Source organism: Varroa destructor, unplaced genomic scaffold (genome assembly GCF_002443255.2).
Source record: "Varroa destructor unplaced genomic scaffold, Vdes_3.0 BEIS01000001.1, whole genome shotgun sequence".
Taxonomy (NCBI): domain Eukaryota; kingdom Metazoa; phylum Arthropoda; class Arachnida; order Mesostigmata; family Varroidae; genus Varroa; species Varroa destructor.
This window is the reverse complement of record NW_019211454.1, coordinates 1,874,645-1,900,715: the sequence shown is the minus strand read 5'-3', so window position 1 is coordinate 1,900,715 and position 26,071 is coordinate 1,874,645. Positions and strand designations below refer to the sequence as shown.

Sequence of the window (26,071 nt, the reverse complement as noted above, 5' to 3'; positions counted from 1 at the left end):
GCCAGATTCTATTTCGACCCTTTTTGTCGCGTATCAACCAATTGTGTTGTCCATTCAATTGTGTTGTCTATCGTAGTGCACGTTTGCTTCTTGTCGACTGCGAGTAGCGTTGTGTTCTATAGATAATGAGACATGCATACCATATGACAGAAGCGAAATTGGATCACTCGGCAGTAAACGTGTAAGGGACCGATCTCAGGTCAGCAGAATAGTATTGCATGCTTTAATTCAGTTTTACCATAAATCGGCGACATGAATTAAATAACTATTACGGACAAAAATTTTAATTTTTAAATATATTAAAAACAAATTAGATTCAGAGTAGTTGTATATATTACGGATATATAATATAGACTTCTATCGATAAATTATCTATCAGGCACAAGTAACTGATTGAGAATATCACATTATAGGCAAGTTACAGAACAAAAAAATACAAATCGGACTTCTCTGAGTAAAAGCCATAACATGAAGTGAGCCGTTAGAAGAAAATATGACATTTATTGTTTACTTTACCATATTGCCTTTTATACTACATGAGATAAAGTTCGTATTACATTGATGTAATTTCCTTTGACAGTTAGTTACTTACTTTTACAGGTAAGTACTGTGCATCAAAGTAAATGATTACCTATATCATATTTAATTCTTCCTTTAACTTCTATTACTGGTACTCATGGCAATATAACTGGTCTAAATGCAGCATATTCTCTTAAAAATAATGTATAATTATCAGTCATGTGAGTTAATCAACAGTGTGAGATTCCTAGGGAGTACTTGAACATCACTGTATGATCGACATTTTATTGACTGATTGAAATTCACTATGTATTGCAGTGAAAGCTCAAATATTTTTCCTGTGTAATTATTGAACTTTTTAATTACTAAGCCAAGCCCATAATCAGCAAACGCAAGAACCGCTGTATTCCCAGCACTTTATTCGATTGTAAGTGATAGAAACTAAAACTTAATCAGCAATAAAAATTGCTGATTAGGTTTTAGTTTCTACTTAGAAACTTACTATTGTCACAGACTAACACATGCCCTTTATGTGACCTTGATTCTTACCTCGAGTCCGAGGGCGTGCGTTTAACGTCCATAGAAAATCCATCATTGAATATATGAATGTAAATAAATGAATCGTCATATCTATTTTGGTAACTTTTTAAGCATATATACCTTTTATTAGATATAATGCCAAAGTGATCTTGTAATTTATTTCCTACAGTTGTGGTATATGTAAATCAGAAAATTATTATTGTACAAGTCGATAACAGACTTCAGATGTGCTTCAAAATGTTTTGTCGGTGAAACAAGAGACAATATCACGGCCACAGAAACTGTTTTGTATTAGCGTTGCTTTTGAAAATTACATATGCATGTCACTTTTAACTTACGTATTTAACCATTTTGTCCAGTCGACAAAAGCGTATTTTCCTGTATTGTCATGCAAATCAAACCGGCGATACAAACGGAAAGAGAGATACACAAATAAGTGCGAAGAAAGAAATCACCGCTATGCTCTATAAATTCCGCAGGGCTAATACAGGGCTGGAGTGTCCGATAATTATGTTTGCGGCGGCAAACACAGTTTTACGAATCATGCATTAGCACGTAGGCGCATGGAATGAACAAACATCTATGACGCACGAGAAGTTAGGGCTCAGTTGTCCATGCTCAAGGTACTGTGCTTCCTGAAACAACTCCAGTCAGGATCGGATCTAATTCGCAATGAACACTTGAAAAATGTATAAGACACGTCTCCTTGCTAGGCAAGTCCGTTCAATGTTTTGCTACAACATGGACGCTTACTGGCGAGCTGGAAGCTGGATGATGAGGTCCTCCTAAACATCATATTCAACAGAGAAGGTTACACATTCCGACCCTTCTTCAGAGGACAATAGCGAATAGCTGCCACAAGCTTCTGGCTCTGTTCATTACACTTCAGCTAATAAAAATGCTAGGAACTGAATGGGCTCCATTTGAACAATACGGATTTCGCACAGGAAACTAGAACTTGATGCCATGTCACCTGCTGCTTCGGAAAGTACACTGTGTTTGTCGCATACCAAGACAGGCGCTTTTCGGCGTGTTCGTATATTCAAATTCGGCGTCTGATGTAGCTCCAGGGACAAAATTTTAATAAGGCTCATGGGGGTCCTACAGAACATGCTGCATTCAATCAGGGGCACAATACAGGAAAACTTAATAAACATAGATGACAGAATGGCACATTGGAGCCCTTCGTCGAAGCAACTGGCGTTTCACAGAGTGATGTCCTAAACCATCTGCCGTTTTCTCTAATAGTGAATCACCTGCTATCCCCTGTTGAAAATCTAGCGGGATAGGAAAAAATGTCGTTGCATGCCAATGATATTATGCTCATTAAACAGGGTCGTTAATACTGTTAGTTAGCTCGAACAAGACAGAGACCACGTAGTTTTGCCATAAAGGCTTCTTCCAATACGCCTTCCATAATCAGAACGACCTTAAAGTGTGTGAACAACCTGAAGTACCTGGAGGTAATTTTACCCATGAGCGGCCAAGCTTTCGAATAGCACATCTCAGACAAATTGTGGCGGGCAATCGTTACATGTATAGCATTACGAAACACTCTTCGTGCACGGCGCTGTCGCTGTTTGAAATACAGGTAGCTTGGATAACTTGGTACAAATTCCAAATTGTATGGGATAACCTGTCATCGAAGCAGCTCGAAAGACTTGACCATATCACAGTTTTGTTCTTAAAACGCAACGGGCTTTCATAATTCATCGTGGAGCAGATACGTGTCTTTTTTGAACGACACATTGCTATTTGTGGAGGATATGAGTTAAAGATTCAAGCTTTCCATTATCTCTGCCTATTCAGAGTTCATCAGTACATGGAAGAGGATGGTGGAAATAGATCTTCATTTTTATTATGCGGAATTGGAAAGGGTAAAATAGAACAAGCCAGCACTTAGTTCTACGTTTTGCAGGATATGGCCCTGGTCATTTGTCAGAGCTACGTGTATCTGCACAAGGTGTAAAGCAATACTCCTCCGGTACCAAGTAGCGTCATGTGCTGCGGAGCCATAGATGCCCAGTCTCTCCGATCTGGCACATTGATATTAAAATTAATAATTTTTTAGTTCATACTTTCATGTAAAAGAATTGTATTTTTCTGAACACAAGTAAATTCGTATAAAAAATGTATTTTTCAAAGCACAGTGGCATACATACAATTATAAGCATGTGGAGTGTGTTGCACTGTCCGCCATTTACCTTTCTTGCAGTTAAAAAAAAGGCTATTCTATAATCGAATAGATGTTTGTCTTTTAATATCGGTTCTTCAATCCCAAATAATACGTTGCTTTATTCATAAAATGCAGCATATAAAAGCATATTCTAGAATTTTTTTATTAGTACTGCACAAAACGAAACGACGCAATCGATTGACAAAGGTCTCGTAGATATAGCTATAATAAACGAACGGGTTATGAGGACATTTTGTTAAAAATGATATGCTGACGAGGCGGACGGATGTGTGTACTGATACTACCAAGATGTGCAATGTTAACTTGTATGTTGGATCACTCAATAAATTGTGTCTCAAACACCCGTTAATTTGGTTATTGTATAAACAGCCCTTATAAGCACGGTAGTCTAAAATAACATGTTAAAACTTTTTAGTACAGAACGAGCAAAACGTTCAAGCGATTCGCTGTATATTTCATTTGACTGGTTTAGAAGTTCAAACATTCAATATACCCACGATCTCTTCTGAGCATGTAGTATTAAGAAGCCATCATCATATACTTCGATACATTGATATTTGTGGTAGATAAGCTGTCGCGTGATATATGTTTTGTTCTAAGCTAAGCCTCAATGACCAAATTTTAAAATGGGTCAGCCGCATGTACCAAGACGAGATACCAATCTACATCTCAGGGTACTCGAACTTCATAGGGATCGCTAAGTAACTTTTGCCGACAGGAACGTTTTACAAGAGATCGTTATACTGAAAGAGTACGGTCCGTTAATAGCCTGATGTAGCTTTATTGTCAAGTTGAGCCAAAAACAGGTAGCTGACTACCGACTGTGTGATGATAAGCAAAATCTCTGTCGTTATTAGGACAAACTGGTAAGTAATCAATGACGTAATATCAAGTTTGTCAAGTGGTAGTGACGCGTTAGATAGCACAGTTTCGGCAATATATACCAATATAATCAAGTCCATTGAAATCATGTGGATGCGTCTACCCTACATAGGGAATCTAACTCAACCGCTTAGCCAGATTACTCAGAGGAAGAAGTAATCATTTCGTGCAATATCTGCGTTCATTGCAAACTAAAAGCTCTCCATAGTTTCTAAAACTTGAGTTTCAAAACCGCCATCAAGGCGCCCTTTTAACTGATGCAGCTTCCTGCTGTGTTCAAACCGAAGACTTGTATAGTCGAAACTGAACTACGCTTTCCACTTAACGTAATTTGAAATTTTAATGACTGTGTTTTGTAATAAATTCGACAAAAGTATATGTTCATCTTGTAGGCCCGGTATGATACCGCACCTTCCACAGCTTTTTTGCTGTCTGTCCACAGAAACTAAAACAATGTAATCGGATGAAATAATCAATTTATTGTTAATGCTAAGCTCAAGCGATGTAGCGGCGTAAATATCGTATCGTTTGGAAAAGGCAACGCTTTCAAAACTTAAATCGTATTCTCGAACAACACAGAAATACGTTGCCCACAGTTGACACGTACGTCGTAATACGACGCCCACGTTGCATTATTTTACGGGCTTCAAGAGGCAACATAATCCACCACGCTTGTTACTTTCGAGCGCAGCATATGATTTTAAGTAACGTAAAAGTGGGTCAGATGCCTCTAAAGTGTAATATGAATAAAGCTAGCGCCCTAGACGGAGATACCACGCTTGATTGTGGGACACACATTGTTCCGGTCGCAGTACTTTAAGTAAAACCAAATTTTTCGATTTTGCTGTTATTAAATAAAGGTGGATCTGTTCATACATCAGCTTCGTCGCAGATATCTAAAGCGTTGTTGATTTTAGTTCATGTTGAAAATTGCAGTTCATGAACAAACTAGTAAGTATAGCAGCTCTTACAAGCAAATGGACGTTACATGTTTGGCATTGTGTGACACGTTCTATAAAATTTCGCCTGTCTTGTAGGTCATTTGCTGCACAGTGCGATGTTAAACGCGCGTTACAGACATTATGTTGGCGAACGCGAATCTTATTATTTAATCAATTAACAACCGGATGAAGGACTGTATTCGCAACAAAGTTTAATGGAGTAGATTTATGAAAGGGCGTTCTTTCCCCGGCTGACTTTTGCCTCGCTCGTACCAAACGAATAGTTTTACACGCGTTGTTGTCTTTGCCTCTAAGCTAGTTTGAATAGAAAACATCATATAAGAAACTGCATGATTTTGTTCCAAATCAATGAGTTGGTTTTAAGAGATTGGACGGAAAAAATTGCGCTTTATGACTCGTTATGCGGCGCATAATACACAACCTGCGTGAATAAAAAAGTTATCCATATTTAGAATCTCTACCAGTATCTGGTGTAACGTAACTCACATATGTATTTGTAACAGAAAGTCTGCCTGTGATATAATTAAATGATAGAGTTATCTCAAAGCAATCATGTTTTTTAAAATTTCATGTACTGGCTGCATTATCTTCTCTCAGTATCCTCATCATATACAGGTAAAGATAATTAAGAGTTTTATTCTTTACCAATATGATAGTCTGAGGAACTGTTTGTACACGTATGATTGGTGTGTTAAATGTTGAACGCCCACAGTATAACAACGCCTTTATTTCTAAACATATTTCTAAAAAGTACATCTTCACCGCCGCCTACGAATACAAGGCTGACTTTCATTGTTATAACCATTCAAACACGATTACATAAATAACATTAAAAAAATTGTTTATATTACCGCAGTTTGCGAGTAGCTGCATGGTTGTTGATTGACAGCTGTAAGCTGTAAGATATTGGGATATATCTTTGTCTAAAGTAGTACGATTTCATGAAAAAAGATCGTCAAGCCCGTCCAATAGGTATCAGGTTTATACAGATAGTTAATAAAGTACTGTTGATTGACAAGAATAGTATCATTTCGGCTGAAAACTTGGATTCATAAATGTGTAATTAAAATTGATTGATGGCTGTCCCCACATTGTCGGCATGTGTGATCAAAGACATATATCTCGATATTTAAAACGGTCAACAGTAAGGCTGAAAAGAACTTTAGGGGTTATCGAGAAGCTTCACTAAAAAAAGATTTAATAAAATCATCCAGGAAGTTATAACGCCGTAAGACAAGGAAGTTCAAAATTAGACCAGTTTAGTTACTCATCTGCAAATCGATCTGGCTTAAGAATGATGAATATGGCAACAAATTTTGTCTAACAAAGAAATATTTGAAAAAATGCTAAAGGTACAAAACCCAAAAAAAAGGTAACGCTACGGCCTTGGCCTAGATCTGGGAAGAGCGACTCACAGCTAAACAAAATTCAGACAACCGAAAACCCTGAGCAGATCGTACAGTACATGAACAGTGATGTTTGCGTGTAACGTTTAGCGTACAATGGGCGGCAATACAGAACATGAATTTAGGCATTTTATTTTTTAAATATACGGACATTTGCACGCTATATGCTGTAGTTAAGTAAATGTAGAGGAGGTTTGCTGAGGCTGAAAGGGTCTTCACTTAAGCATCTTAGACGTGTATGTCTGCACTTCTTTAAAGAGGTAGTCAAAGGTTTTGACGCTAATTGAGATGTCAATTTGACGAATTAGCCTGCTCTTTTCCAGCGTTAGATACTTAGCAGAGGTAATACAATAACCAATACAATAATAATAAGAATAGAGTTGCGTAAAAAGGCAACTACACCACGTTTAGTTTAGTAATGCAGGTATATGAATCTTTGGAAATATTATTTTTACAGTTAAATTTTTTATAACCATTGAAATCCCACTTGAAGAAATTTCTTAAAAACTGCAAGGCATCTAAAATTTTTATGCCAACGGTCCAACCAAAAATGAATTTAAAGCTAGCGCTTACTTCAGTTTATGCAAAAAGTCACCTTAATTTTGTGATGGTGGGCCTAAAGTGCCTCACTAGTCTTACTATACTTTTGGATATCGTTAATTGATAATAGAGTGCGACCAGTCGGTGTCCCGCGCCTGTTTTCTGCATCTGATGTTATACCAGCATGGACGATGCTGATATGGTGTTGTTATCAAAGATGGAAAATGAAAATGAAGTTACTGGCGTTGGCTTACGACAAACCAAATGAGCATTAAACTCTATGGGAGAATAGCAAATTGTTCCCTTTAGGGAGATCAGTATGTGGCCGGTCAGCTCTATTTGTACAGAGCCTCTTATGATGAATCTCTATTAATTTAGAAAAAATCAGCCCAGTACAACCTCTTCAAGAGGTCGCTTTCGGTTCGACAAACAAATAAAAGATGAGACATGCCTTTTGAGTTGTATAGTACACAGATATTGATTTTTTTTGCAACATTCATGGCGTCGTTAACAGCACGAACCGCCCGCCAAACTACCTAACAGAATGTACCGGCGTTGATGCGCTCATTCATGAGAAATGTTCGCCGGCTGGGTCAGGAGCTCTGCGCTAAAAACACAACAATCCGCGCCCGCACCAATACCAGGACCTCAGCACGCGGGTTTTGAGGGCGGTGACTCCGATAGTAAATGCGCCAATTTTCTGCAGGGTCATCTCCTGTCGTGTGAGTTGACCTGCAAAATTCTGTGAACTACGATGTCTCTAGAAGTGTTAAAAGGTTGGTGGTTGCATTTGACCAATTCGTGGCACCGGACCACAGCCGCAACCGATTGGAGTCAGGATGTGCTTAAGCCGGATCACATGACCATTGTTGTCTCCGCGCTTACGGCAAGCGCCGTTTTGGTTATCGTTATCTGCAAGTTCCTTTGGTAAGTTTTGAAATAAAACTCGACCGCCACTCGCGTGCTTCGCCCCGCGCCTGCTTCGCTTACTTACGCGCAGATAAAAGCTTTATTGTATTCGTAATATAGGTAGTGCCGAATAATGGCCAGCTATTTTCTAGTAGCTATAGCCTTATAGCCCTTCCCACAATATCATTTGAACACGAGTTTTCAATTTAACACAAATGGAACACATTAGTTCGCGCAACACTATTTCCACAAAAATATACATATATATATATATAGAAGCATATATTTTTTTATCTATATAAGCGTTTCATATATAAACTTCATTATAGTCATAAAACTTGTTAAAACTGAATTTTTTAAAACATGGTTATTATAAAGTAGTAAAATACTATTATAAATAGTATCGGCTCAAATGCCGAGGACAAATTAGAAGATGTTTACAGTAGTAATAAATGTATCACTCTACAAGTCCTAGGATTTGGGGTGCTGATAAGGAATTGAACGAGTAGTGCAAAGGGATTAAGAAAGATTAGGTACAAGACGTAAGAAAAAAAATATGAATTTACACTGACATAGACGTGTGAGATAGCTAGACATTATGCGTTACTTTATGTCAGCAGAAGACATGACAGCGTGGGCTGTGGATGAGTACTAGAGTACCTATGCGGTGTGAACTGCTCACCAATAGTGATCGTTAAATTGCTTTATGAGGAAGCCCGCCGGATCATCTGAAAGTGGGAAAACTCGAGATCACTAAAGGCTTAACACAGGACTCCTCGATATTACTGAGCTGGTTTGAGTTTTGAGAAAAACGAATTAGAAATTTAAGAACTGATCAGGTCACAGAAAAGATTTTACATTCTTAAAAAAATTTAGGATAACACGAGAATTGTACGTAGATGACCTGATCTTGAACGCACGTTCCTGCCGGGATATCAAAGTCTTATTGAATATTAAAGTGCAAGTGGGGCATAGACTTTAGCTGACAGAAAGTTCAATAATGGTGTCTTCAAGGGAAGAGTCAGAAGCGGAAAGGACTCTACCACCCCAAACGACGACATTACCGGAAGGGAAATCAACTATAACCGTAACGCCTACCTATCTAAAATGAAGGGGATGTGCACTTAAAAAGGCACACAGGCAGTAGTTACATGCCAGTTCTGTGACAATATACTAGACTTGAAATGAAAAAGATGCTATAGCCCGATGCCCAACCTAGCATACGAACGCGCAGTAATAAAAACTATTACCACCAAAAAAGTGGTCGCATCAAACCAAAGCGACGAGGAGAGGTGGACTTTTGTGGTAGTAGAATACTCTGTTTCGCCCAACAATACATTTTGAATAATTAAACGCAGTGGAGCACTTTCGGAGAACAGAAAACCTAACGTAAAATACAATTCTTTAATGTATTAAACACAATGACTCCTTAACAATGGCCTTGGGCGACATTGACAATAACAGAACCTTTATGATGCAAGTCGACTTAATACAAGAAAATTGAAGAATCTACTCAAATGTGAATGAATATGAATTTAGATGTTTCACATCTGAGCCGATATTATCGAACGATAAGTGTCGAAAATGGCAGCAAACCGCTGACTAAAGAATAGAAGTTCTGCAGCAATTTAGATGCGATGGTTAGGACCGCTGGCTGCGTGCCGCATAGCAGAGCACTTTAAACAAGAGAAAGCTGTTAGGACGAACTGTCGATACATCAGACAACCTATCACCATACATCGAAACGTTTTTTCGATAATTCACGCCTACTGTAAACAAATCTGTGCATAGCTTTGGGTACCTGATTAATTGTCGAAAACATCTATATTAATCTCTTGAATCTAGCTAGTACTTTGTAAGAAAGAGTAAGACAAACCTAGGCTAATGTATTCGCTTCACAACTTTTTTCGTAACCTTCGCAGCTACAAATGAAACAGTAGCACACTTCCTCATTTGGATTCCTTCTTTAAAATAAGACTAATTTATTTTGTAGAAATATTTAATCCTCATGTATTTTTCATAGGGTGCGTCTATATACCTTACTTAATATGTAATTTCCCACGTATATAATATAGCGGGTGGCATATATTCTAACAAATTTATTATTGAAATGTTTATATGGACCGCCCACTGGAAGAGCGAGACTTTTGATTTTCTTTTGATCCTTTGAATTTGCTAATGAATCACGTTTCGCTTGTGCTGATTCCAACAGGCCAGTTCTTCCCGTGCGGGTACGATGCTGGTTCTGTGGTGGCCTAAACCGGCTTCCTCTGGCCAACCGAAACCATTTTGATTGTTTGCATTGCGAACAGTACAATGGTTTTTCTGCTCTCGGTGACTACAATAAGGATATTCCTGCGCAGAGGGATCCCAGGATGAATGTTTTTTCAGTAGGGGCCACCCCGTCTGGAAAAACCCTTAAGATGTATCATAATGGGCTTTGTGAGTTGTGCAACCATCGGCAGGCCATTAAAGTGAAATGCCGTAATCAATTCGAGCCTAAAGGTAAACTATTGCTTTGATTCATTGCCATTACAAAGTAAAACAAATTGTGTCATAATTTATATTAATAATGTGCTACTTGTGTTTATAATATTCATTGGAATATATATAGGTGCGCCGCTTATTATTGATTTTTTAAAATGTTTTCCTTTTTTTTCGTCATTTCAGATTCAGTCAATGAGGAGACAGAATTCAAAGAATACTGTCGCCGTTTGGAGACCATCCATCCGCTCTGTACGGCTTGTAAAAACCATGTTCGAACCAGGCTTGCTTATCAGGTTTGTTGTCGACACTACAGCTTTTCTTTACCTTAATTACCATATTAAGCATTAATTACGCGGCGTATTCATTTTACTGTGACGATATCGGTTGTTCCGGCGTCCTCTTAGACGCACTCCTTTGTGGCATCGGTTACTTTAAAGATAAATCAATAAGGGCAATTTCAGTTATAGATTTCTTGCAGCTATACATGTATTGTACATGCTCTTTTTCATCTGTTCTTCTAGTTCATATGTAATGTTAGCGCTTTGACAAATCATATATTCCCGATTTTTTTTACGACTCACATCATGGATTCGTAGGACGCAAAGCTGTTGCCCCATGTAATGTCGCTCGAAGCATCTCGTTGGTATAGGCGTCTTGAGCGGTTCATTAACTCGGAGTTGACAGAGTTAATCGTGTGCGCTATATCAGCAATTTCATTTGCGCCTTTATTTGACGAAGGCTGGACTAGGCTCGTACCCTTTTCGGCTGCCCTAGTACTGATATTGTCCGGGGTTGTCCACAACAGGTTTGTCATGAACGTAATTTTTATTTCGTAAAAAAATATGTGCTAATTATAGCAATAATAATAGGATCATGCAATGTTAGCTCTATCAAATTGTGTTTTGTAAATAAAGCCTATATTTTTGTAACGTTCAATAGATTAAGGTGATATTGATTTAATATGGTCATCTTTTGCAGAGCTCTGTTGTGGACGATAATTTTAAGGAGCGTTTCGGTTGCCGTTCAGTTAACGATGAATGGTTCAACACTGTTGCCCGTGGTAACCAGCAAGATTGTGCATCCATTATCGCTTACCGTCCTGAATGCCTTTTCGATAGTTTGTGGGCTTGTCGCTTTTGTGAAGCCTATTGAATCTTTTATTGCAAGACTTTGTGGGCGTAAAAGGTAACGAGACTTAAGGTACATACGATATTTGTTCTTGTGAAGTTGGTTATGCAAGCAAAAGATATTTTCCTAGTACGCTTTACTCGTACTAGAGAACGACCGCAAATTTTGGCTTACACGGCAATTCACATATTGTGGGTATATGAATTTCACGAAGGAAATGAATTATATTAACTCCATTTGAGTTCGATTTCAGCGTACCATATAACAAGTGTATTTTTAGATTTTTTAAATAGAAAAATTACGTTTGAACATTTTCTGTCTGTTTCTTATAGTAATATTGTGTCAACGAATGGCTTGAAAAAATTTGACATATCTTGCAAGCATTGAAGAAGCAGAGCCATTCCTAGGTTAGGCCAACTTAAACCCTTATAAACGTTATACGGGTAAACGGTTCATACACCAAAAGGCCGGTTAGTTTTATTAAAAGGCATAACATTTAAAGTTTAATTTGACTCTAAGATTTTGGTTACTCTATTATGCTTTTTCACCTCTAAATATCTATGTTTTCGCATTGGGCGTCACCTCGTCATTGTATCACCACTTACCGTTTATGATATTGGGTTAATTATTTTATTTCAGGCCTCTTTTAAAAGCGACCTTTACTGCTTTACCCGACCTGTCAAAGGCTTTAGCTCCGCTTTTGTCCCCTGCATATCGCACCTTTCTGCGCACCCGCGACTGGACCTCCTGGGCACCCTTTGATTTAGGATCACGCATTAGTTCTCTCAGTCTGGGGTCCGCCAGACGATCATCGCCAGGATTTGGCATGTCTGCTTCCACATTTGGTCCTATCAAGCCAGCGTCAACACCGAGAGCATATTCAGACCTCATTAGTGGACTATTTGGTGGAAGACGGAGCAGCGGTGCTCGTAGTAATAGATTAGAGTCACTTTGTAATATATCACCTTTCGAAAATGCGTCGGGCCCCCCTAGGAATGCCAGTGTATTGCGGCCCAGCAGACTTAGCGATCTCTTCGATAGACGACAGAACAATGAGAGAAAACGGCAAAAGTGCTCCATAAAACAGTCACAATTCTTTGAGGAAAACTATAATAATCTAACACCGCCGCCAAGCCAAGACAGCTCATTGACGTCTAGTGAGGGTGCGTTTCTCACGGGTTAAGCATTTTTTTTTTTTGTAATTTTACAGAATTACCAAACTTCTCTTTTGGTCTTAATTCGTCTCATTTTATAAAAAGTAATACACAAAGCATCCTATTAAATATAAACAGTTAAGGTTAGGCTTATTTTTTGAACGATCTTATATATATATATATATATATATATATTATACAGGTTTTTTCTAAAAGAAAGAGACAGAAAAGAGAGTGGTGCTGATATATTAATATGGGCCTGACTTGACTGACCTTGTCGGAATTGCGTGTGCTCATATGTCTGTCTAAGACACGTAATTGAACATAAATCGTTACGTGTATTGCCGTATTGGTTCTGCTTGGTTGTTATACCTGTTTGGAATATGTAACTTATGTCTTCTATGATACCGATCGGCTTCTATTATGATTATTGCTATTTATTTCACTATATCCTGCACTGACATACTAGAGTTATCGATTCACAAACCGCTAAACTCATCAAAAACGTTTTCTTTTTTGTATTTCTGGGAATTAATTTTCCCTAACATTAACAAACATGTTTTATAGAATCCGTGTATCCTTCAGCGTCCCGGCAAGCAAACTCATTCTACAATACACCGACGCAGTATCAACGTAGTTGGCCCCATACTGAAATTCGCAGCGGACTAAACGGATTAGTCAGCGGGAAATCTGAATACAAGGATTGGGATGCCCGTACCACACACACCGTATACAGCACAGTGATACACGAGCACAACGGTTCGTCTGCGAAAGCTCTTTGGGCTATTGCTTTTCTTTTGGCAACTGCGCTTCTGAAGCTTTGTTGGGCTGATTTAACTAGTTTAGGGAACGCCGTGTTTATGTATAGTGCCACCTTAGCAAAATATTTTTCTCTCAATGGTGACGTGGTATGCCCTGCACAGTAAACTCTACTCAAAAGAGAAACTTGTAAAGGATGCCTTTTGAAATGACTGAATAAACAAACCCTTTAGAAGATTTATTACGTTTAGTTAACAAGCAGCGAGGGTTTCTTTGTGCACTAATAATACTAATAGTTAGAGTGTAACACATTTGTACATTAAAACATTATTATTAAGATATAAATCGCTTTATCATTGAGAGATCTGTGCGGCGGGATACCCTAAAAGTATAGTGTACCTCTTCTTTGTACAGAAATAGTATACAAATTTTCATAAATTTGTCTAACTGTAGATGCGTTCAGTTTTTCCAGTTCCTGGAGAAAATTACCTTCGGGAAATTGGTTCAACCAAAGAACGCCATTGTCTTGGCTTTCCCAAACTATATCCATCATGTTGTTGTTTTTATTTGCCGGTGTCATTCAGATAGTGCGCCTAGAAAATGTTAGCCATGTTCATTAAAATAAATTGCTCGGAAGCAGGACAAATTCGATGGAAAGTAGCGGGGTTACTCAGTGTAACGCATATGCGAGTTCACATTCGGGTAGGCGATAGATCCCAAACAAGAATTTCGAGATATTGTGAGCTTTCCTACAGCTCATTTTCAACTGTTGCCTTTATCGGTAGTTAAGTTGTTGTATGCTAAAAAAGAAGACTCAGTTGTTGAAATGGGGAAACTAAGCCACTAATAATATATTATCTTGGTTATTTACAATAATCAGTAGGCACAATGTGTATAATCCTATCTGTTCCTCAAGCCAAGTGGCGTGGCAGAATTGTTGAGGTATTGCTTAGGCTCAGTTCACGTGCACTGTTTGTCACTGCCTAAGATGTTTGAATTTAAATAGATTTCAATGTACTCCTATTTGTAGTTTTCTGCAAAACCAATTTGCAAGTATTCGTTGTATATAAATATACTATAAGTAATGCAAGGCAATATTGAGTGCCACTGTAAGATACGAGACAAAGGATAAAGTGAGATTAAGAGGAGAGGTGCACATACATTCTACATATCAATAATTGCTCGTTAACTTTTGGAGCATTACATATAACGAAATATTTACTACCTGTGAAGGAATTCTAGGTGCGCATTTAGATGCATTCTGAATGATTTAGCTACTAACAGGAACAGAATACGCCATCGTTGTAAGATGAACTTGTCATACCGGAAAGTTGTATATACATTAAATAAAATATTAGTACGAACTAATCGTAATAATTGATAACAAGAATCACGATGGATATAAAGCACAATCTCTTACTTTCTGTTAACGGAAATAGCCGCTAATTAAGCAACGAGAGTAAGTCTTGATTCTTCGTCCACTTTGCATAGAGATGACAAAAATGGTGATGGTTTTCCGCAAGACATCTCTACCAAGTGATTGTTCATGAGAATAATATGAATGATAGAGTGTATGGGAACGCGATTAAAGTAAACCAAATATTAATGACGTGTACAGTAAACGTATTATGCAAATAAACGAACTTATTTTTGATTAAGTTACCGGTCCTTTTTATGTAAAGTGAGAAGTCATTGAAACATTTTTTCAAATCGATTATGCCATAAACGCTAGCTTTTTCCCGAAGTAGATACTTCACACTTACACTTCGCAATTGTATATTTATAATATTATTAAACATTATAAAATTATTCTTATTTTCTATTCAACTTGTATATGAACCTGACAGAAATGTAAATAAGTGATAGACAAATAAAGATATTCCATATCCTAGCTGTAGGCCGCAACTTACAAAGTACAGCTTATGTGGTGACAACATAATCTGTTAAAAATAGATCAAGCTTTTAGAAAAATTACTCTTTCGTGTAATTTTAGGAATACCTAAATTAATGAGCAAATAAGGCCGTTATTCGTTCGTAACTGTTCCCAGCAACCTAATTCTGAGCTTAAAATAACAAGTTTTTATTACTACCAATAATAATAACATATACAAGTTTCCTTCTGCACGTTACTTTTACAAGAAAGCTTTAACCCATTATCCTCATCCAAAGTTTGTAAATTTGTATAGACGGAAAAGGCATGGGAACTTCATGAAGTGTCGTGAGCATATCCGCAAAGGATATCGACGTTGTGAGTGTGTGACGACGGTGTGCTCTCTGACTAAAATGTATCTTTGTCGAATCGGACTCCAGATCCTACGGAAATGAACTGATCGCACTGCTTTCATAAATAAGACATATACTCAAAAGAAAAACGGTAAGTATGATATTTACATACGCAAAGAAGGCTTAAGTCAACAATATAACCGACAAATCCTTCCGAAGAATGTAACAACAAGAAAGGAGTTTTGATGTGGGAGCATCTTTAGGTGAGCCGAGCACCTCACCAATCAGTCGGTTTGGTTTCGGCAAGTAAATTTGCCGATTTTATTGGAAACATCTGTTTTGTTTCATAATTCGGTTCACCATTTTAAAAAGAAATTATCGTTGAACTATAACCGAAGCCTAAACATGGAATCACCTTCTATGTGACACTCGTTCGTTTTTTGAACGAATGTTGAAACGAACAAAATGTTTATATGGAGATATTAATTTATATGGAGTCTATACATCTGTTTCTGTTTTAGACAAATCAATGGAATATATGCCGCTGCGGCAACTTTTCTAAATTTCCATTAAACTTACTGTCAAATAGACTTTTAAGGTTCTGATTAATTAAATCTTGCAGCTGCCAAACATATTTGCTTACTGAGATGTGTAACTGATGCTAGCCTTTGAGGCACTAACAGTGACAAATAAGAAGGATTTGCTTCTGCTAAGTGAAAAATAAATAGGTGTTTCGGGGGTGGCAACGAGGGCAAGCGCGCAACTCTCTGCAAAGAAAAATGTCCAAACTAAGTTGGCTGAACCAGATGTTAAACCACGGTAAAACTAATTATTTGGTGGCATTGCAAAAGATGTAATAGACATGTTTGTAATTTGGCTTTCTTTGATATGCGCAAGCGCTAACACCAGCTGATAGAACATAGAGGGAAATTCGAAATATAGCCAGATAGCTCCTGTGGAGAGTGGCGCAGAAACTAGTCTAATTTCGAAATCCTGTGGTCAAACAGCTGATTTTAACCTGGTAGTTCAGATCGATGCCACATCTGAAATAAAAAATTGTGAATTCTTTCATTTAGCTCAAAGAGCAATAGTCGTGTCCACTTTGTCAGTACTGAATAATCTGGCAAGAGACAAACAATTATCGGGCTTTATGATGCATTTACTCATAGTTTCAACGCCGCCTTAGGCAGCATCCGCCTATTTAAGTCTATGTCAAGCTTCGCCGATTTATGCAAGGCATGGCAACACCATTTTGTGTTTCTTCATCGCGCATCAGATTACCAGCTATATTAGTTTGTTAGTTGACAATCACTGAAGTATAAGTGCGCAGTCTTGCTCGAAGGCCGAAGAAGATGTCCAAACATACGGGTTTTCTATGACGGCATGCTTCTTGCACTATTAAGGTCTGCATCTGCTCTTAACCGGCACTTAGTAACTCGACTTCGAAAAGGTTAGTACCTAACGAATCAATGGCAGCAGTGGTTGACCCGCGTAAAATAGAACCGAACTGTAGAAATAGGTTAGAATTCAGCGAAGTATTGTATAACCCACAAACTTTGAAAGACGTTTAATTTTACAAAATATTAGTAATTAGTAAACAAAAAAAAGTTATTAAAAAAAGTATTAAAAAAAAGTAAGCCAAAGTAAAAAGTGCGCTTCTTTTATATTGCTCTTGGTACTGGAGTAACATCAGCTGGTTGATAGTGCGTCTCCGCCACTCAGCTGTATGCGTGGGGCTCTTTGTGATCGTTCTTTTCGGCGCCAAAACCTAAACAGTATTTAGTGCTATTTCGCTCCGTTCTGACGACTGCTTTTCTATTTATCGTGTAATCCGTTGTTAACCCGTCCTAGCTGCCAGGATTAGAAATTCGCAGGTGCACATTTTTGTTATTGAAAGTGATGCTAATTCAGTCGAATTTTTAGGTGACACTTGTTTCGAGTAATAACTAAATAACATGTCTGTGACATAAGCAGTACAGATTTTTTACGTCAGATGCTGTTCAGGGTATGACCATCTAATTCGTTAATTACTAACGTCTACGGTGCCGAAAATGTACTAACATAGCAAACATGGTCTAAACTAACTGGCATTCAAGCATACTTTCCTATATTTGGCCACACCAATGAGCGGATATACAACATGCTTTTACGCCTAGACTGTTAGTAGTTAAATACGAAGTTAATTAGTAATCGAATGCGTTTTTTTTTTTTAAAAATTACACAATAAACACGTTGTTTGCAGATACTTCGAAAAAAAACAGGTTATCACACAGTTTTACAATAGCTCTCATATTCCTGCTTTGCGTGCATCTATTTAAGAGCTATTATTTTTGTCCAAAGTATCGGCAGGCTCTTTCTATCGATTCTATCGGTTAAAAACTACTGGTTTAAGCACATTAATTATACGGATTATAAACCAATGTTTATATCTGTACAAAATGGTTCAAAATTCAAGATCAATTTTTTTTAATTGAAGTTTTAAAAAAAAACTGACTTTGAAGAGCAGTGGATACATGCTGAACCAACCTTCAGTTTTAAGGAGCTTTAACTTACCCTTTCTGATACAACTGATTATCTTGTCAGAATTTGTTATGCGCATAATTTTTTAGCTAGAATACGTGCTAGTGTTACAACATGAGCTCGAAAAAGTAGCCCTTAACCATAACGAACGCTTGATACCAACGAAAGCAGGAGTTATGTTTTGGAAGATTCAGTCAGCGAAGATTCCCTAAATACGTATTTTCGGTATTAAAAATCAAAAAATAAAAAAGAGTTCTGTGCGAGACTCTTCGTCTGGCCTTATTAACGAAACGAAAATTTGCTGATGACAGTGTTCAAGTAACGACTCCAAATCTCGTGCTAAAAGAAGCATGTATAGAATCATTGTGCCCTATCAACCACGTCAGTTTTTTTACAAATTCAAATTTTTTCAATTTGTACCTGTGAAGTGATACAGCAGGATCTTCTTCGAAAAAATATGCAATGCTGTGCACTATCGATTTCAAGTAATCCAAGAAGCTCATTATTTTGTTGGCGTTTCATCCCGCCAGCAGATTGAATAACTGTTCTTTGCTTAAACTTTGATGACAAATCACTGCTTTCCGCTGTGGCTACAAGTTTTTTTTTTATATTCTACGTAAAACGAGTTTTCACCTAGTAGTATTGGTTTTACATAAACACACCTCATGAAACCGAGCCACTTAGCTTTCTATGCATTTTGCCGTAAGAAATGTGATCCAAACAATGAGTAAGACTTCAATTTCTTTTGCGATTAACGTTACATACGAGCAGGTCATGTTTATTCTTTTCTTTTTAGCTTCTGCGATTCTGCTAAAATTAAGCTTCTGCGAGAAGATATAAATTTCAAAGCTCACCTTGTATACATATAATTGAACTTTATACGAAATTTACCTAATTAAATGAAGAGGTAACAGGAGACGCTTTTGCTTCCGTAAGTGAACGTCACGTAAATTAGATTTAGCTACATTTTACTGTAACTACATTTAGAATGAGCGCATCAGCAAAAACAATGCTGTGTGGAAGCATACAATACATTTATGCTTAAACATGAGTTTCTAGTACACACTGGAATATAGCATTACGTTACTAAATCATTTCCAAAATGTTTCAGCCACATTGCGATTCAAAATGGAGAATGTAAACCCAAAGTCCATCAACAAAAGAAATTTCACGGTAAGTTTGTTTCATTCTTTTATTCTTTAAAATTACTTCCATGATGTTCGTCGGCTATCTGAGGATACGTAGTAGGGTGAGACCAAAACAAATGGGTAGTTTTACTTAAGTTAGACCTTTTCGAAGCCGATACGGTTTTTATTTGGCGCCTCTTCACTGTCTGCTTTACAACATACGTGGTTTTCCTTGCATTTCTACTAAGACGTAGATAAATAACCCAGAGCTGCAATGGAAGTACGGCGGTATGATTTTTTTAACATTAGTATACTGGCGTTAGGTTAGTACCCATTATAATATGAGTGTTTTTTAACCGAGACCGTCGCATATATTCCTTTTAAGATCATTGTTGAAGGAAATATTGGCTCGGGAAAATCGACATTTCTCAATTCATTCGGAAATTTGTCTGATATTACCATTATGCCTGAACCTGTACATCGATGGACCAATCTTGGTGGAAAACACAATCTACTTGAACTGATTTACAAAGACCCACTCAGATGGAACATGGCCTTTCAAAGCTACGTTCAACTCACAAGGTGAGCGATAGTTTCTCTATATATTTTAAAAGTAAAGAGTCTAGACTGGACATTTCGTTCTAAACTCACTTGGTTGAACTTGTGTATCTGTTAACTTATCATTAATTCACTTTAGATTTTAGCTTAGTAATATTAAGTTCCTAAGGGGGAAAAGTCCTAAGCAGTACATTCCAGTATTTCCCACAAGAACTGTTTGAGTTTGCGTTTTTCCTTCATATGCGATTGCTGTCAATAGACGACGCACAATCTTCGAATTGTCTTTATCTTTTATTGAACTGTTTCTTATCGCTTTGGTTTTTTGTTCAATTCTAAAGAAGTGAGCACAGCTAAGTCGATTAACAGAACCAATCACGGATTATTTACTGATCATTCACAGTAAGTAACAAGAACGTTATTTACAATCGCCTTAACAAGATAGGATCAGCTAAGCAAAAACACTTCCTTCCGGCAGATCAGAAGATAATATCCAGATCTTCTTCGTTATGAAGAAGATCTAGAATTTCATTGCGAAGGGTAATGTCAGAAGGATATTTTAAATCATCATGGACCTCACCCCGAATACATCTCGGTATTACGCATGAGCTTCCACTTCCAGTAAGACTGCTGGTAGTGCAGTCGTCGTCCTCTCTTCGAGATTTCGGACAGGAGTATCCAGTGCTGTATCGGTCAGTGTCTTCTTTTGTAAAATGGTGCATTTTTTTCTTTTGGATCAACTTTATCCTGGCAAACGATTCACGATCCAACTCGTCAAGCTCTTCCTGAATGTGTCTGAAATTGTTGGAAGGGTGCTGAAAAGTCGTTAAACGAAGAATGCAATGGTATTGATAAATGAGTTGCAAACTTAGGCTACGGTGTATAAACACCTGCCTGCTAAGCTCGGAATTTATGTCTTTGATTTTTGTCACATTCGCCTTGGTATAGATCTGCGCCTTTGTTTCACCGCGGCCTTTATTTGACCCTGTTTTAGCATGATCGAATTTACCTGATCGTATTCTCAAATCGAGGTATTATGAAGGTCTCAAGAGCCTTCATTCGTCTGTTTGTTGATTGAAGTGCCTGGGCAAGGTCTTTTTCGATTTTTTGTACAGAAGTGACGGTCACGCAGAGCTACGGCCGTCCCAGCGCGTGAGAAAGCAGCCCAGTACGTGTCGCAGTAGCATTAAACAAAGCATTTATGTTATATCAATACGACTTCTTCCATATGCACAGGCGCCTAACTACTGTTAGCTAAATGGCTCTGAAGTAATCAGATGATGAAAAATCTACGTGCTAATTATAACTGGTATATGTTTTAGCGAAGTTTTCTTATTCTTCGTCGAAGTTTTGTTGAAGAGATAGATATTCTATACTTAGTCGTATTAGAAAAACAGCATGTGAAATAAGGAAAGGACGACCATTATATTTAGTATTGTCGATTAATTATGAGCGTGCAAGGCAACGTACATCTATGAGTTTCGCAAAGCATTGCCTTACTGCTTTTAGTTTCTGACCGCCACGAGACAAACCAATAAGTGCAAATGGATCGTGTTCGAATTCCTTTCGGTAGACTTGAAAATCCACAACGTGTACCCCAGCAACCTGACTTTGATGCGATTTAACGGTGACGAAAGCACGGTCTACGTATCCATTGATGACACTTTGTGTGAAATGCGAATTCACATATTTCGCTTCGGCAATTGCCATCATGGCTGTGGTGAAAACACTGATCATTTCGGTTTTTTTGGTCCGATAAATTTTTTCGTACTCGCGTAGTCGAATCTTTTACAGATAAATAAACGCAGACACCAACATTTATGTAAAGCATTAGTTATAATACGTACAGTTAGTTGCTTAACTAATTGAAGGTGCTCGCGTCAAGTTACTTAAACTTTCCAAGACCCCATGCTGCCTACCTTACTTTTTGGTAATAAAGCGTATTAAAAAGCCACGTAGGCGCCGACTAATTGTAAATGTGATCTGTTGTTTGCCGCAATATATGTGCAAAAAGATTGCTCTTAAACGATCACCGTTGTCGTATGTTGTGTGGATGGAATGCCATGTTACAATCCACGCGCCCGAGATTTCAACATCTCGGAGGGATTTCTTCTGCTTCGACAAGCGAGTCATCGAATCCACGCTTTCCTACGTCTAACTAAGGATCGTTACTTTGAGCCATTTACCTGTGCGGTATACCTGTGTGTATTATTTCTGTACCTGTGCGGAATAGTCAGCGTACGCTCGTTCAACCGCTCTATGTTCCCAACGGCCAGTTTCAAATATATATGTGTATGCATATATATATATATATATATACATATATAGATAATATATATATATATATATATATGGGTCAACGAATGATAAAATGAGATATAGAACATATATCATATTAGATCAGTTACGGTGAGCGATTCTGCCTTCTGCTCAAGAAGGTCGTGGCCCCTCTTGATAGCCCGAAGTCGGTTGACTAGGTTGTTGTAGTTTTCCCGAGATGCGAATACATTGTAACGGTCTTTCGACATTGAAACATAAAGAGTTTCTGACTACCTGAAAGACGTAAAATACAAATAGATAAAGTCACAAACTAAGCGGTTACAATTCACTAATTCGACACGGTAAATGTTGCAAATGTGAAATGACCTTTTGGCCGATTTAGCCGGCATTACAAGGTTCTACTAGCACATTAAGGCGGTGGGAATTACTTCTATATAACGATGCCCCATTTTATTTCTATAACTACATACCTTGCCAAATACCCTCGGCTGTTTACGTTGTGCGATACATATTATCGCGCTGAATTTGAAAGCGTCCACAAACTCGTTGTTGTTTGGGAGCTAGCAGTAGACGTTGAATATATTGGATAGCCAAATATTTTCTTCCCGGTCAAAATAGAGTGAGCTTCAGTATACTATTGGGATGGTGCTCTTAGGCATACTACTGCCGATCTCACTAGATTTTGTAGAAAACAAAATAAATATATAGCCTTACAAAAAATATTTATAAAAATATATATACAGCTCTAGCTACTTTTGGTTTTATAGATTACAGATGCACACTAAAAAGGTTCCAACGACGTTTAAGCTTATGGAGAGATCACTGTACAGTGCGCGGTATTGCTTTGTGCAAAACTATATTAATACGTGAGTAAAGATTTGCGAATTTATTGCGTTACAATAAGATTTAGCATCTTTTTCGAGACTGATTAATAAAGAGTTTGCTTGCTTTGAATGTTGCATGCAGCACATATGCTCTCACAGCAAAGACTTTTACAAATAATGGGGAAAGTATGAAAGAAGAGCAGAATGCAAAGCCTATGTTTTTGCAGCAGATTATTATACATTGATTAAAGGTGAATCGAGCTCAAAAAGAAAGGTAAATTGTCCTTAGTTAACTGAACTCATAGGTCTTCATGACTTACCCCATGAGCTTAACGCGCACACACACTCGTTAGGGTAAAGTAATTTAAATATCTGCTTTTTCCAATCGTTGAGGACACAATCAAGATATATACACTAACGAAATATGTGATATTTATTTTAATATTAGCAACATGATGACAGATTGCGAGCGCATCATTTGTAACGAATGGCTCGAGTTTATCTGCGCGACGCAGGACGTCAGTGTAGACCTCGTCGTATATCTGCGCACCAATCCGGAGGTAGCCCTCGAGAGGATCCGAACGCGCAATCGGAATGAAGAAGCAGCCGTTCCTTTGGAATATCTTCAGGCTCTTCATGTTCTTCACGATGATTGGCTTCGGGGGACATCACAGTTTAAGCTTCCTGCCCCTGTTGTAGTAAGCACTAAGTAAATACATACAAGAATATCTATAAATTCGAATAATGTTTTATTGCTGAAATTGCAGCGCAATTAGTTTTCGATATATCCGTTTTGTATATGAATGCCTTTCAGGAACTGGACGCTAACAGATCCGTGGAAGAGGTGCGAGCTGATTTCAAGAGCTACGTTCTACGGAACATGACTCAAATGTGTTACCTAGCCAATGATGAAGTTTAGCTTGGGCAAACGACATCGGCTGGCCGGCCTGTTTAAAAACTCCTAGCCTAAGATAGTCAAGGGCTAGTGTCTCCTGCCTCATAACTCTGCAACCTTGTTTCAGTCTAAACTGGAATCTTAGCTTTTAAGAAACCTAAACATAGTCTAAATGCAATAAACAAATATGTGAGTGCTTATAAATGTATCGTACAATAAACTAATGTAACAACACCTAAAGCCATCGTTAGTGAGTCGTGCTCGCCTTATTCTTGTAAGAGCCATTGCCGATTCGCACACGAATCCTGGACACACTATTAGGAAAAATCCAAAGTAGCAAAACATGGCCCATGGGACTGCTTCTCTCTTTTCAGTCCTCTTCGAGTATAAACTGCAGGTCATGATGAACTTAGACAGCTGTCGCACTGTCGTCACTGGAAATCCTGGAAGCATCTATATCCGTATTTTGTTAAGCAGTATTGTCGACCCTCATCTGCATCTGCAGGTCGTTGAGTTTCATAATACATCAATTAAGCATGAGGAGGCCGATGAAACACCTGCGAACATGATTTCTGTAATGATGAAATATCTGTTTTTGTGTCTAAGGTATTAGCGAACTATGAATTTGATGACTATACATACATAGCTGCATTAGGCTAGAAATTAACAGTTAAACATCGTTACTAGTTACGAAACATTTATATGTTTCGTATCGAACTTGCTTACGAGCAACATTAAAACATCCATTAGAAATTCGCGCGTCTTTATGCGTTTAAAATAGAAATCGTTGTGTCAATATTGTTACAATAAGACTAAAACGATCGTATCCTAGCTGCAGGTTTCACAGTCAGTTGTTTATAAAAGTATGAAAAATAGCTTCGTAATTTAACAGATATTGTTCTGCCTTGCTTCAGGCAAAAAGGTTAGTAACAAGCCATTAGAGTTTGTATAGTATGTCTACCTAGTGTGAAATAAAGTATTTTCGGACGGATGTGCTTGTCAAGAACGGATGAACTAAATGATCTTGTTTCGATCTTAGTAGGTTGCCTGCGATGGGCTTATTAGATTGATTACAGAGTAAACAACATGACCTCATGCACCAGATCTTGCTATCGTTTATAGTCAATTTGATATTTTTAGACCAGCAAATGCTACATAGTTTTAGAGCCAGTCTAGTGTTAATATTAATTATTAGTTATTACAAATTTACACTTACAATTACAAAATACTACAAATTAATAGCTAATTTGGTCTCATGTGCGTGTATCGTAGTAGTAATACGGTTAAAGGAATCTGCTAGAACCTATAAGCTGTCATTTGCGCAGCTCGCATCTAAGATACGTGAATTATTCTATGAGAAATTTCTATGAAATATTATTTCACATAAATGTTATGGCCATACACCGCCCTTGTATTATTAGGTAGGGAGAGAAAAAAAGGGAGAGGCGCAATGCACTGTTTGTAGGGTATATAAAAAAAACTAGCAGTAGATCACATTGCACCTTTGTTACTGAAACGTATTATAATAAGCTCTCAGATTCACCATACGCGTGTTTGTCGTCGAGATACGAAACAGATGCGGATCTAGAGTATAGTTATTCATTCGCCGAGAAATCGAATTACACAAAACATTCTTTCTATCTAATTTTATAGATTTGTCGGTGATTAGAACAGTCGTAGTAGAATTATTTCATTTTACCTTATCTATTTGAATTTGTAGATCTCTCTTATGAAGTTTATTAGGTGATGGCAGTGCCAGTGGCTGTGTAATAAGGATTCTTAAGTATAAACCTGTTGTATACGGTTTACCACTGAATACAGCTTCTTGAGCAGAACTAAATGGTCGTGAAGTTAATCTTTTTGTGAAGATTTGAAATTGCGTTGCTTTTTTGCTGCAGTTGCGTTCAACAGCGGCTCGATCGGCTGTTGTCGTCTTGTTGTCTGTGTATGCCGATAGAGATGACTATCTTTTCAAGATTACGCGCCGTTTTCGTCATCGTACAAAGCGCGAATGGCTGAACGCTTCGTTCGCTCCTTCAATGGCGCTCGCATTTACAACATGGTCAGCAGACAATAACGATCCAGACAGACGACTCGGTGGGATGCGATATCAGCCACCATCCATCTAATTTGCATTTCAAAGTAGGTGCCTTAATTATTATAT

General features: G+C 37.8%; 3 protein-coding genes across 13 annotated transcripts in view; 2 read left to right on the top strand and 1 right to left on the bottom strand.

Moving 5' to 3' along the window:
* The first annotated feature begins 79 nt into the window (after nucleotides 1-79).
* On the top strand, nucleotides 80-15,141 carry LOC111249849 (uncharacterized). Of its 5 annotated transcripts, none has more exons than XM_086991218.1 (7): nucleotides 80-199; nucleotides 10,168-10,460; nucleotides 10,626-10,735; nucleotides 11,039-11,247; nucleotides 11,421-11,627; nucleotides 12,210-12,733; nucleotides 13,292-15,141. In XM_086991218.1, exons 2-7 carry the CDS (start codon nucleotides 10,331-10,333, stop codon nucleotides 13,648-13,650), a joined length of 1,539 nt encoding a protein of 512 aa, XP_086847344.1. In that variant the 5' UTR covers nucleotides 80-199; nucleotides 10,168-10,330; the 3' UTR covers nucleotides 13,651-15,141. The 5 variants fall into 5 exon arrangements, 4 of the variants coding, with proteins under 4 accessions (XP_086847344.1, XP_022659999.1, XP_086847338.1 ...); XR_002673109.2 differs by lacking the exons at nucleotides 80-199; nucleotides 13,292-15,141 and adding exons at nucleotides 7,617-7,973; nucleotides 11,903-12,040 and having other exon boundaries at nucleotides 12,210-12,270; XM_086991212.1 differs by lacking the exon at nucleotides 80-199 and adding an exon at nucleotides 7,618-7,973 and having other exon boundaries at nucleotides 13,310-15,141.
* Nucleotides 15,142-16,800: 1,659 nt separating this feature from the next.
* LOC111249878 (thymidine kinase 2, mitochondrial-like) lies at nucleotides 16,801-24,917 on the top strand. 4 transcript variants are annotated; one of them, XM_022804338.2, is made up of 6 exons: nucleotides 16,801-17,156; nucleotides 19,338-19,399; nucleotides 19,739-19,935; nucleotides 22,956-23,054; nucleotides 23,461-23,721; nucleotides 23,827-24,917. In XM_022804338.2, the coding sequence occupies exons 1-6, from the start codon at nucleotides 17,090-17,092 to the stop codon at nucleotides 23,894-23,896; spliced, it is 756 nt and encodes a 251-aa protein (XP_022660073.1). In that variant the 5' UTR covers nucleotides 16,801-17,089; the 3' UTR covers nucleotides 23,897-24,917. The 4 variants fall into 4 exon arrangements, with proteins under 4 accessions (XP_022660073.1, XP_022660066.1, XP_022660080.1 ...); XM_022804331.2 differs by having other exon boundaries at nucleotides 16,823-17,156; nucleotides 23,461-23,710; nucleotides 23,827-24,141; XM_022804345.2 differs by lacking the exon at nucleotides 16,801-17,156 and adding an exon at nucleotides 17,426-17,580 and having other exon boundaries at nucleotides 23,461-23,710; nucleotides 23,827-24,141.
* Nucleotides 19,405-26,071, bottom strand: part of LOC111249860 (V-type proton ATPase subunit D-like) — a 73,820-nt gene continuing 67,153 nt past the window's right edge. For 2 of the 4 annotated variants that reach the window (XM_086991328.1, XM_022804301.2), the window contains exons 2-5: nucleotides 22,317-22,461; nucleotides 21,379-21,693; nucleotides 20,918-21,042; nucleotides 20,184-20,703 (exon numbers count right to left, since the gene is read on the bottom strand). In XM_086991328.1, the coding sequence (XP_086847454.1) occupies nucleotides 20,388-20,703; nucleotides 20,918-21,042; nucleotides 21,379-21,693; nucleotides 22,317-22,436 (876 nt within the window). In that variant the 5' untranslated portion in view covers nucleotides 22,437-22,461 and the 3' untranslated portion in view covers nucleotides 20,184-20,387. Of the gene's footprint in view, nucleotides 19,623-20,183; nucleotides 20,704-20,917; nucleotides 21,043-21,378; nucleotides 21,694-22,316; nucleotides 22,462-22,658; nucleotides 22,963-26,071 lie in introns of those variants that run through there. The other 2 variants (XM_022804317.2, XM_022804291.2) reach the window with 2 other exon arrangements.

Coding starts and splice junctions, on each gene's coding strand:
- LOC111249849 (XM_022804255.2), top strand. CDS start 7,801: ATGTCTCTAGAAGTGTTAAAAGGTTGGTGGTTGCATTTGACCAATTCG. Junction 10,461..10,625: donor TAATCAATTCGAGCCTAAAG/GTAAACTATTGC, acceptor TCGTCATTTCAG/ATTCAGTCAATGAGGAGACA. Junction 12,734..13,291: donor CTCATTGACGTCTAGTGAGG/GTGCGTTTCTCA, acceptor CATGTTTTATAG/AATCCGTGTATCCTTCAGCG.
- LOC111249878 (XM_022804331.2), top strand. CDS start 17,090: ATGCTTCTTGCACTATTAAGGTCTGCATCTGCTCTTAACCGGCACTTA. Junction 19,936..22,955: donor AGCTACGTTCAACTCACAAG/GTGAGCGATAGT, acceptor TTGGTTTTATAG/ATTACAGATGCACACTAAAA. Junction 23,055..23,460: donor GTGCAAAACTATATTAATAC/GTGAGTAAAGAT, acceptor TTTTAATATTAG/CAACATGATGACAGATTGCG.